This window comes from Cephus cinctus, unplaced genomic scaffold (genome assembly GCF_000341935.2).
Source record: "Cephus cinctus unplaced genomic scaffold, Ccin1 Ccin1_scaffold0282, whole genome shotgun sequence".
NCBI classification, from domain to species: Eukaryota; Metazoa; Arthropoda; class Insecta; order Hymenoptera; family Cephidae; genus Cephus; species Cephus cinctus.
The window spans coordinates 34,772-47,386 of NW_014332990.1; the positions used below are offsets into that span (position 1 = coordinate 34,772).

General features: G+C 41.7%; 1 protein-coding gene across 1 annotated transcript; it reads right to left on the bottom strand.

Annotated features, from left to right (window-relative positions):
- Positions 1–8,299: 8,299 nt before the first annotated feature.
- On the bottom strand, positions 8,300–11,056 carry LOC107266055 (luciferin 4-monooxygenase). The gene is made up of 3 exons (XM_015736173.2): positions 10,469–11,056; positions 10,206–10,413; positions 8,300–10,132 (listed from the first exon to the last, which is right to left on the bottom strand). Exons 1-3 carry the CDS (start codon positions 10,667–10,669, stop codon positions 8,871–8,873), a joined length of 1,671 nt encoding a protein of 556 aa, XP_015591659.1. The 5' UTR covers positions 10,670–11,056; the 3' UTR covers positions 8,300–8,870.
- Positions 11,057–12,615: the final 1,559 nt, after the last annotated feature.

The following is a 12,615-nucleotide window of genomic DNA, read 5'->3' on the forward strand; positions in this document are numbered from 1 at the left end:
TTTGCTTTCCTTATTATCGAGAGTTCTCCTGTATGTGTCCACCTTATGAAAAGACTAAGTCCTGTCCTCGGGGATAACAAAATTTTACTAATGGGTCATGTTCTTGAGTAACCCTACCAGAAATTTTTTTCCGTAAATCTAGAGCCTGTCTGTATCCTCAATGAGCCGACACGGGCCGCCTAAATAGGACCTTGTCAGGCCCTCAATTTTCATAATGAAATTTGTACTAGACAAAACAGAAGCAAGATACCTATAATTGATTACACATATGAATTAGGCACATCGATATTCCAATGGAAAATTTCGTGGTCGTTCTAATTATTCACAGTGGCTGATTATAAACGTATAAACTACAAATAGCACTTCATAATGTACTAATTTGTCAATATGTATAATCAGTGGTTCTATTGATTCATAGTTGTACACACAATACACAATGTGCAATACACAATTTACTCGCTACAGCAATCACAATTTCTAAACATTGCACGAGAAGAGCCAGAGTTCTTAACAACTAAAGCGACTAAAGAGAACAGACCACGTAAAGCCGGCGAACCCACCACACTAACCGGACGCGACGCGCATAATTTATGAATTATTATTTTGTAGTATAATGTCGAGCGCTTCTCTCCCCGACGCCGCGAGCTATGAACCTGAACTTCGGATAACCATGACTCGCAGTGGCGTATATTTTATATTTTCATTTTCTTGACTTCCTTTCATTATACAGTATAGCGCAACAATATAGCAATGTGACATGATGTTTTACTTATGGCACCTACGAATGTATCTAAACAATGCTATGAACAGTGGGTACCTTCACGAGTATGATTATTTCATTCTCTATTTATTCAATATTAGTCAGACTTATACTTCATCATACAAAAGTTGAAAATTAATCGAATGGTCAGATTGAAAAGATCCCTTAAAAAACACGCCAGTGTAGTTTGAAGCAGTAAGGCAGTAGAATCGGGCAGGTAGACAGAGAAGGTAGGCAAGCAGACTCTGGCCGTGGCTTTGAGCCGGACTATCCTATAATTACGAGTAACTCAGCCACATTTGCGTTGATCCGACACCTTAAAGATAGCATTTAGCGGCCCCTTTCATCTCCGCGGCAAACAAACCAATTTATACCGCAGGCCGCTTTGTGCTGGGGCGAGGGGCGTGCCCCGTCCCGAACTACGAGTTGGTTCCATCTTCCTCATCCTCCCTTCTTTTTGTGTCTCTCTTTCTCCTTCTACGTCTCCTCATCCTTCAGCTTATCCTTCTCCGCCTCCTCTTCCTCGTTCTGTATCGATGAATCCTCGCTGGTTTACACTTGGCCCACTCTCGGTTCATTCTTGATCCACACCCTCTCACGCCCGCACGAACGTACTCTCGCACCTATTCTTTTTCTCTGGCTGTTGCTTCATGCTTTACCTAAGTCCCTCTTGGTCTGAAAACTCATGTATTATATACACTACATATTTTCTCGTGTATTATGCCAAAAGGTATAATGTATATAGGCACGCGAGAAGATTTGAAAACCTGGAAAACTAAAGAAATGAAGAAGGTATCCGACGCAGGCATCGAAAGGTGGATCACCATGAGATTCCGGATCGCGCAATAAATAGACCCTAATGAGATTGGCGGGCATCTGCACTTGCTGAGGAGTACGCCGAGGCAACCAGAAAGCAGGCACACTGATTGTATCCTACTATTAAGCGCAACATACATACATACAACACTTACACTTTTGAGCGATACACCCTGTATTTAAGCAAAGTGGCACGTATGCTCTACTCGCGGCTTCAAGCCACTTTGAGCGCCGTTTCTTCGTCGACGGACCTCGGTAATCTCGTTGAACGAAAGGTAGTCTCGTTTCAACGGATTCGTTGGGACGGAAAAACTACCGCGGCTCAGAACGTTTAAGAGCCGTGAGTTCGCCTACCGCCTACCGCCTACCCTCTACTACCTACCATCTACCATCTACCGCCTGTCGCAAAAACTAAATCACCGTAGAATATACCCGATGCCTTGTTTTATTTATTCGCGAAGTTCCAGCGGAAGTACATCCCGAAATAAATAATAAAACTATAGTTAACGCGACTATCAACGCGATTATTCAATGTTTTAGTCGATTAGAGCTCATTAGCTTTCTTTTACCGTATTGGCCCAGGCCTCGTGATCCGTCAGTATACTACAACGTTCGCAACCACTCGGGGCAATCCCACTCTGTTGCCTTTCATATTTCACGAGCGCAGCTACGGCAGCTACCAGCATCGACTTTACCACTGGGACCTAAGGATTCTAGATCGTTTGGCTACTCGATCACTCTTGATTAATTGCCCCAAGGATCTGTTAGGTCGACTAATGATAAATCCAGTTAGATCGGTCTCAAATTCTTACGCACGATTTGTCTGCTAGTCCTCAAGTTTAACACGTGCGCTGTGTTCCTAAAACTCCATGTAATACCTCGCGTATCTAACGAAAAAAGAAGAATGAAGCAGCGTATTTACATTATTTTAGTGATATACTCATCGGTATTCAGCGGAGGGCTTGGCAAATTGTGAGTGGTCACCAGAATTCACAAGACGAAAAAGACCTAAGGTGGTTTTAACGGTTCGGTATTCGTTCCTTGGGACTCTTCTTCTATAGACCCTCCTTCTGATGGTTGAACGCTAGCAAGCGAAATTTACGAGGCTTTCGAAACCTTTAAAGTCTCTACGGAAACTTCGAAGCGTTTCTGTAGTACTAGAGAATCTAAGAGAAACTGGAGCTGTATGATGCTTTGAGAATAGTCGTATAAATGACCGAAAAGCTGAAGTTTCTCCTTGAGGAAGATGCGTGCCTCTAATAGTCTAATGCATTTTAATGATACTTCAAAATGTCAGTAACAACACACAGATGTTTCGGTATGATGAAAAAGCTGCCACGGTGACTACGTTGCGACTCCAGCAATTCCTTAGAAAATTATATGGCTTCCGATTTAGTGGATGTCATGTGGCGTCTGCATTGGTTGCACCATCATCCATGATACCTAAAAGCAGTGAAACCAATTCCCTACTGGGATGACACAGGTGTAACATGTCATTATCAGGATACTCGGGATCGTCGCTTACAGAACAAAGAGATTCTGCTTGTAGTTCACAACTCACCTTCTAGCCAACATCTAACATCTCGGATACTCCCTACTGTTAGAAAAGTTCCAAATAATTCTAAGCGATAGTGGAAAGCACGGTGAGTATTAATTAGCTTCTTAAGAATGTTGCTTGACAATGACTTGAGTCATGAAAATTGACGACGACTCAAGTTATTAAAAATTTCCCACTAAAGAAGGCAAGTTATTTTCTATATAGCCACAATAAATGATTCGTCTGTGATTACGCCTATCTAAAATCTAAAGAAAACATACTGATAAGTGTTTGCACGCACGCACAATGTTGGTGTAACACCCATAAGACAGTCGGGTGGTCGTCAAGAATCCTAAAGAAATTGAACAGGCACGACAGAACTGAAAGAAGATCGTCACGGGCTTGATTTCGAATCGATTAGTTTGCTGAGATGGGGATGGGCAATAGTTTTAAAGAAAAAAAAAACTGCGCATCGACCGTGTTTTGTAGTTCCTCAGCAGCCAAACCGTACAACGTATTATATTAAATTTCAGTTGCTTGGTCAATTTTCTCAAGGCAATTCAATTGCATCAAAAATTAGTTGAATAACCGAGGAAAGAAGACGGAGCCAAAAATGAGGCGTTATACGTCCACGGACGCGGGCGCCTATGGGCCACCGAACAGACTGATGTTTAGGTTGTTTGACTTGGCGGCCGAAAAGGGCTCTGTAATTATCTCGCCTGGCATGTAACTGCCTGCCCAGCTGTATTACTATCCAATCCGAGTCTAGTCACGGTATCCTAAAATATTACTAACCGACGTCTAAAAGTGCAGCGGCATCTCTTGGCTCGGGAACCAAAGAAGGAACGCAGGAGCATACTTATTGTTAGCGATAAAGTATGGCGTCCCAATGCACTATCCGAGCTATAAGAACGAAGCTTGAAGCCTGCAGCCTGCAGCCTGCAGGTAAGTGCGTGTCTAAAGTGTACGTGCTCGCGCTCGTGTCTTCACGTAGCAGCTCTTTGCTTCAAGTTCGTGAGGCGCGTGTGTGAGCATTGCCAAGCACGTACCCGCCTTCCCCTATATGGATGGATATATCTATACCCGTATTCGAGTATGCGACTATACTTGTATCTTCTCTGTGGATAGTATACGGGCACTCGGCCGAGTGTCCAGAGAGGATCAGAGGTGGTGGCGGCTACGGAGGCTAATCACAGGCGGCCGAGCTCCCCGCCAATTAATACCACCGCCGGCAACACCTCGCTCGAAACAACCCCGTACTCATACTCATGCCTATGCTCATGCCTATATACATGTCGATGTTCGTACTATGCTCTACTGCTCTATACTCATAACCCACACTGATACTTAGCGAAATCTCTTGCCTTGCTTTGCCATCCCATTATTCTGCTGGTAAGAGCCTTCCTTTGCTTCGACCCGGTTCGGTTAGGTTCGGTTATTTTCGCCCTCGCTTGTCTTCAACGAATTGACTTCACTTGACTCATACCTTGAATATGTGGTTGACTCATGTGTGAATGTCAATCCACAGAATTCTGCGGGAACGAGTAATCTTTTCGACTCTGTCGAGAAAGGAAAATAAATGAAACTAATAAGATGATATTCATCGATTCTCTGTATCGCTTAAACTCAATACAAACAGAAAATGTCCGAACAATAGATAATGGAGATGTAGAAAAAAATTACATAATCTGAGTTCATTTGTTTATAAGTCATCCTCGTTGCCAAGTAACCGATTTACTGTGATTTACTCAGGACAATGAAATTGGGCATAGTGAGAAACTCATAAGACGACATATGCGCTCCTGCCATAGGTACTAGTGCCGAATAGAAATATGTCATGGGGTACGGGAGTGGAAATGAAAATGGGATTGAGAATGAAACGAGCAAGGGAATGAGAATGGGAATGAGAGGGAGAACGAAGGTCAGCTCCCGGAACGTGTTACGCTGCGTAACGCCGCGCTGGTGTTTTCAAGCAAAGTGCCATTTTTCCGCGCGTAACGACCCGGAGTATCCACTTTATTATTTCATTGGGTGGCCGGCATGCACCTAATGGAGTTATTACAAAAGCATTAGGTGTCGGCTATAATACATGGTCAAATTGTCCAACCAACAGTGGCGGTAAAGCCAATAGGCAAGCGCAGGGGAAGAACGGAAGACTTGAAAACTGGAAGACCATGGAGGAATTAGGGGAAGCATATTTCCGAAAGGTCCAGTCTTCACTTGCAGTACTCCATAGAAAGTATCCGATGTCCAATGATCACAGGCTTAATACCAAATTTTGAGGCATTATTACTTATTACACTTTACTTGGAATATCGCATAGGGAACGTGGAGATGATATCTCGTACCACAATACATGAAAATATAGAATACACTGATTGTAAGACTAGTTCGATCGGCCGGGCGGCAGATGAACGCTGAACAATTTCTCGCTGGTCGGAGTTCTTTGATGCTTTGAACTCTCACCGCACTGACCGATCCTGGCGGTAATCATGCGAGCTTGCCACGCCCCGAAAAACACCTCTACTTCTCTTGGGTAATCTCATCTGAGGAATCTGATTCTAAGCTCGATATACGATCTTCTTCGATCCCGATCTCGCTCTCGCTTTCGATCCGGTCCGATCCGATCTGATCTCAGAATCGATTGCTGAACCTTCTCATGCAATTGTTGCAATCGAATCGTTATTGAAGGTCAAATACTGCAAAATATATCCTATCGGAAATAGTCAATATTGTCATGAAATATAGAATGTTAGATCCATTCTTAACATACTGTCTATGCAAAATGTGTTATTTGCACCAAACGGCGAAATATACGATGGATCAACAAAGTTTCCGTATACTTTGCTACAAGTCCTTTAGTATTGTTTAATTATAAGCCCAATATCGATACTGAATATTCTTTCAAAAGTTATAATAACAAACATAAATTAGTTCACGAATGCCGATTGCTATTTATATCGCACGAATCAATTTCAAATTATACTTCTATTCTCTCTTCACTTACATTAAACAAAAATACAATTTCTTCGTAGCGTATCATCTAAGTTGTGTTTGGTTATTTTATTATTATCGTTTGTTCAATGTACACAGATTCTTTTAACTCTGATCGGGCTAAGTTTACCTTCGAGTCAAAGCTTAACGGTCATTTGAGGTCACATGATCTCAACGTAACGTGTGGTCCTTACTGAAGTGTGAATATTAAGGATTAATAATAAAACAACTGCTATATTATAATTAAATTTTGTGTAAATTGCTGCTGTACGCAGAGAGTTTAAAATACTGTGCAAATATTTTAATATTAATTGTAAGTTATACATTGTCAAAACTTCAGAAATGTGGTGTACGTACACTTTTTTTATGTGCTGTAGGTATCAAGTGTTCTGAGATAATATATGTGCAATGGATTTTACGAATAAATATTAATTAAAACGATCTAGACCTATAAAGGTATGACTTTTGCAAGTCGACTATTGTAAAAGTCATACGAATGTATCTTTAAGACTTACCTGAAATGTATTCTTAAAATTTGTCATGTTGTATATACAATAGGATTGTTCAAGAATATTGCAATGTTAATCTATTCTTTTAGTTTCTGATGTAGAATCATCTTCAAAGCATGCAAAACAACTGAATGCATGTACCCGTATAACCCTGTATGCATGTAAATGCATATTAACGTTTGAAAAAATTCAGTGACCTTCAAGATTATAATATTTTATAACAAGGTAATAGAGATATTAAAGGACGGTAACTGTTTTCGACCCACTGCCATCGACCACATCTATTATCCACATTGTCTATATTCTAGGCCACCTTGTTGCGTTTTTCATCCAGTACATGTCCCATGATCTGTCATGTACGTTACGCTTATATTGTGAATCATCAGAAAATATAAGTCTAACTGGTGTCGCAAACTGACCAAAGTTGTGGCCAGGTACAGATTTATGGAAATCAAATAACTATAGAAATCGATTCATTTGTCCACGAACAAATTAGACTCCATTTAGCGGACCGATTCCAATACATAAAGTATATAGGCAATTCCACCCCTTGGATCGTTTCTTGCGAGATTAATGAAACACGAAGAGTGTAACGTCGATTCCGCGGTGACGGAGCTCTCCAACAAACAGCTGAGGATTGTGAGATTGAACGAATAGAGGATTCGCTTGCTAGTTCCTGAGGCGGGACTCTATCCTTACGATTCACTCGAATATTAATGGTTTTATAAATTAGTTTGGTCGGTCCACGGTCGGCACCCGAGGGCAACAATCCGCGCCTCCCATCGCTCACCTCGAGGAGCTGCCGGCCAACTTTCCTTGAGGCTCTTCTGCTACGCTGCCAGGCTGCTAGTCCTGCTAATCCTGCCACCACTTCCACTACTACAGTTAAATATGGATGAAAGACGGAGCACTTGGAGAAAGAAAAACAATAGGCAGCAGTAAGTATAAAGGCGAGGGAGGTCAAGAGAAGAGTTGTCGAAGAAGAGGGCGCTCGTCGGTATATTCGACAAACTTCGGTTTCTTTCGGTTTGATTGACTTGACTCTAGCAGTAAAAGAGACGGCTTTGTTCTACCATTTTCTCGGCACAAAAGCCGCTAGTAATTAAAACTGAATCCTCTGGGGAATCTATGAGGTCTAATTAATAACGGCACTGGCCCTCGTCTCATTCTCGATCTCACCTTTTCGAGCCGCCACGCTATTCTTTCCAGCAGATTTATGATATCGAAGTTAGCCACGGCACTTACCGAGAGTTTTAGGCTAGAATAATAAAAGTGGCCGGGGGATACGACGTGGAGAGGACGGAGGTAGAATGATGGACGGCGGCCGATCAGCGCCGTCAAAATAATGATCAGCGTAAATAATGAGCCCTGTTATACGGGATTTTGCTCGTAGTACATGGACGCTACGTTTACGTATCGATGCATAACATTACGTAACACATAGCAACGTTCAACGAAGAAACAATCGTCTTCGGCTATTATAGACGATAGGCAGTCGCGTATCGTCATCAGTGCCCGTGCATGCTATATATTCAAATCAATGTCGTCGTAGTAAAATCAGTTGTTACTCCTCGAAATAAAGTATATATTGAGCGTCTATATGTACGTTCGTGAACAGTACATAGCAGCGATTAAGAATTGACAACAATTGCCACTAATGAAGAAATAATGGGTATTGCGATGTGCTGAAAGGACTTTTTTCTTTATTACGTTTTTTATTTAATGTTTAATTGGACGTATGATAGGTCATTGAACGATGATAGCATGAAAAATGGATTCTCGATTGCACAATTTCTCTCATTATGATTGTAAGATAATTGACACGGGATGGCACCATGCTTGAGTTTAATAGATTGACCTTATTAACGCTAAACCTACGATCAACGCGTCATTTGATCCTTTTGAAGCCAAAAATACGATTAGGAAAAATTGTCGGTAGGTTTACTGTTAAAAAATCCCGTGTTTACGGTCGTCCTTGCTCGGTTTACGTCGCAAACGCAAGTCATATACTTCTACCTCTCTATTCTTTACAGATATATAGTAAGTCTTTGCTTTTACATCAGTTGTATTTTGGCTAGCCAGGAAGCAAGTAAAGTTGCAACTGCGATTGTGACCAAAATATAATCATAACCTCCCCCCGCCCAGCGAACGTGAACCAAACCTTCTATCTTCTTGGAAATAATCGTAGCTCTATTTCATTCTAATAGTTAAAAATTAATTAACTCATCAGATAATTGTTTAAACGATTCTTTTTCTACTTATTTTCATTTCTGAGAATTTCTCTTAGAGCAAGACGTTTTGGCTTCCCAGTAGGAGTCAATGGAAACTCGTCAAGGAATCTCACTCCCCCTCTCAGTTGCTTTCTCTCAATGACTTCAGCAGCAACTAAATCAATTATTTCTTTTTCCGTTACTTGGATACCTTCTCTTCGCACAATAAAGGCAACCGGATGTTCTCCATCAACCTTGTGAGGTTTTCCGACGACTACGCAATCTTTTACACCCGGATGTCTACGGATGATATTTTCAATTTCTGCTGGTGCAATTTGATTACCTCGATACTTTATCATCTCACGCAACCTATCGACGATAAAAATATCACCGTCGCTATCGTAATAACCGATATCTCCAGAATGCAACCAGTTCTCAGAATCAATGGCATTCAAAGTCTCCTCGGGATTGTTGCGGTATCCTTTCATAATGCAAGGACTTTGCCAACAGAGTTCACCAATTTCGCCTGGACCAAGGATCTCCCCGCGTTCAAGGTCAATCACTTTGAGTGCTATGCCTATGATCAGTTTACCGCAAGAACCAGGCTTCGAGGTAGGGTCCTGAATCGTCGCTACTCCACATAACTCTGTCATACCATAGCCGAGGATGATTTGAACACGAGGCATTGCTTTTTTCAAGAGACCGAACGCTTCGGAGGAAACAACACCGCCAGCTGCAGATATCTTTTCTACACTAGACATGTCATATTTCTCAAGATAGCCTGAATGAATTAATCGAAGCAGGACGCTTGTGCCCATAAGAATCCAATTCACGCTGTATTTTTCGACTAGTTTGCAAGCAGTCTGTTCCTCAAAAGTTGGTACAATAATGCACTTTAGGTTGCACGCGAGACTAACGAATGTTGCGACTGTCCCGGAGATCCAGTAAAGGGAAGATAATACCATAGTGGTCTTTCTATCAATATTTAAATACGACACGACACTAAGTTGCACCAAGAGGTTTCTATGGGTATGCTCGACGGCCTTTGGCATACCTACACTTCCGCTGCTGCAAACGATCACGGCAACTTGTTCAACATCATCAAATTGTGTGCATTTAAAGTCCTTTGTGAGCTCCGTCTTGAGTACCTCTTTCTCATAAGAAATGCAATCGTGGTGTTCACCAAAAACTATGACCTTTGCATTACATTTCGACTCACGCAATACAACGCGAATGGTACACACCGATTCCATATCACAGAAAATAAATGTTGGCGGGCATAACGATATCAAATATTTCAGGTCCTCTAAAAACGAAAATATTCATATTAATTCTGAGGAATTACTATATACCTATATTTATAAAAAAGAATGATTTACTTGTGTTCAGTATTGGATCCCAAGGCATCATTGTCGCAGCACAGTACAAAGCTGCGTAGACCGGGATGACGGAATCGCAGTGATTGTGCGAACAGACGACCACGACGTCGCCTGGGCTTATCCCATGATTTCTAAGCCATAGAGCTGTTCGTATACTGCGATCTTTCATTTGCCCATAGGTGTCTTCACGTTCAGTAGTCGAATCCACCTAGAGAATATTATGTAAAACGCGCATAATACCGATATCAATGAGAAAATCTTACCTGAGCAACAAAATCGGGCATGGTGGATAGCTTCTTCAGAATGTAATCACCAAGACTGGCGTTTGGCGGAGGAAAGTTAAACGGAGGATGTGGACGCCGAAGAATTTTGCTCTGAGATCCATTTTCCTGATCTGAACTATCCGATTTCGTAGACCGCTGACGCGCTCCACGCGGCGTTAGACAAGATAAACACGATGGCATCCTCCCGGATCTTTTTTATAAGTGTTTACAAAGTATCAGTTTGCGTGAAGTGTCTACTGACGTCTTGATCAGACTACTGGCAAACTGCACCTAAAATTTCCTCAACTGAAGAATTAACGAGTGCTCTGATGAGTAAGTAATGGTAACTCTACTACCAACGCCATCGAGCCTTATCGACGTAGAGATTCCGCGCATGGATAACGTCGAGATTTTCCAGATTCTAACCTATTCATCAAATACCACACAGACATACTTTGAATCAATGACAGATCATACACTTCCTCCGACTGTTTGATGCTCCATAAGTCAGATGTTCCAATGTGCTTTCTTTAAACTCAATTACTTTTTATTGATACGAAACGACAAAGAGTAAGACTAATCTATGAATTCCAAATCGTAAGAAAGACTGTAATGCCAATAATGAAAGTCTTAACTTGATTATAAGTAATCTACGAGGGATTTAACAATGACTGATAGTCAACACTTATCTCAATCTTAATCATTTAATCCAAACTTCTTGTCATTTCATATCAACCGAGCAAGGATTTTAGCACTGATTATTTGATATTGCGACATGAAGGTATTTAGTTTGAAATTCGGAAAAGTTAATGAAACGACACATGTTACGATACTTATTTTTTATCATAAGACTTAACGCAACTAGTTCTTACGACTAAGTTCTTGTTTAAGAGTCTACCTAGTCAGTGGGTTAGTTCGTCAGTTTATTGGTGGCTTCCTTCAACAAAAACATATTTTGAACTGCCATTTAACATGTCCAGTTTGATTCGTAGTGTTGGAAAACTTATCATAGGTAATTAAATTCCTCTCTCCCAAAAGGAATTATAACGAAAAGTGCAATGATGATGTAGTACGCATTATGCATTACGTAGTACGCAGCCCTGTTTTGTCGTGTTACCGCTCGTATAGCGAATTCGTGGTCACGCCTGTCAACGTTGGCTGCCAGCAAAGGGACAAACAACACTGAATCATTCTCGGCAGTAACATTAGGCAAAAGCAAGCGCCCCTCTCTAAAATACGGAACAGGGGAGTCGCCAACTCTATTATATTCGAATTACAGGCGCATTTGGGGTTACATTGTGTGGATTGTCCTCGTATTTGACTCCCTGTCGAGTCTCGCGCCCCTCTCGTACCCTTGTCGCATTCTTCTCGTGGTCCGTGGCCACATCACTCGCGAATCAACTACCACAGATTCGCTTACACGACATATGCGTATTCAAGAATGACCATGTCGAATTGTCAAATTGTCGAAGCGCCGATTCGAGCATTTATTTAAAATAAATTACGCGTTCTTCGTTCCCATTCCCGGTCCCAATCTCACCCCCGTGACTGATCGTAACGTTCCCTTTCTGAATTCCCACTGTTCCTAGCGAAGGGCTGACATACGCTGTTTGAATCCTGAATCTTTATGGAAGTACCGATTGCAGCTTGCAGGATACGATGGAAACCACTATTGCGTGTACAACGAGCACACTGAAGTCATAAAGTAAAATAGTTGGCCCTTTTGCATTTTCCTCGAGAGGAGATTCATAAATGAATAAACATTTTCTGAGCCTGTATTCTATGGAATCGACACTAGATAGTATCTTACTGAATAGAAATTACTTAGTCTGGAATACATGCAACGCAGCTGCTGCGTGTCTTCATTTTTTTGTATGGCTCCAGCTCTTATTATTCCTTTAGGCATTGTTATTAATCCTTGGTCGTTCATGAACTTTAAGAGCGTAAGCGTGTCAGGCCAAGGAGGCGAGGAGCCGTGACGCCCGCGACGCCTGTGACCCACCCTCGTAATGCTAGAGAATCGGGGGCGAGAAAAGCGCCGTGTTTGCAGAATTCATCGAATCATTGCCATTCCTCCTGGCACGCGCTGCCCTATGCCTGGCAATTTTTCAATTATTATTCTTCCCGGGAGAACAAGTGAATAATGC

What these genes read in the sequence shown, in the direction of transcription:
- LOC107266055 (XM_015736173.2), bottom strand. Translation starts at nt 10,669, where the DNA reads ATGCCATCGTGTTTATCTTGTCTAACGCCGCGTGGAGCGCGTCAGCGG. An exon ending in TGCCCGATTTTGTTGCTCAG is followed by an intron (nt 10,414 to 10,468) that starts GTAAGATTTTCT and finishes AATATTCTCTAG; the next exon opens with GTGGATTCGACTACTGAACG. An exon ending in GGATCCAATACTGAACACAA is followed by an intron (nt 10,133 to 10,205) that starts GTAAATCATTCT and finishes TTTCGTTTTTAG; the next exon opens with AGGACCTGAAATATTTGATA.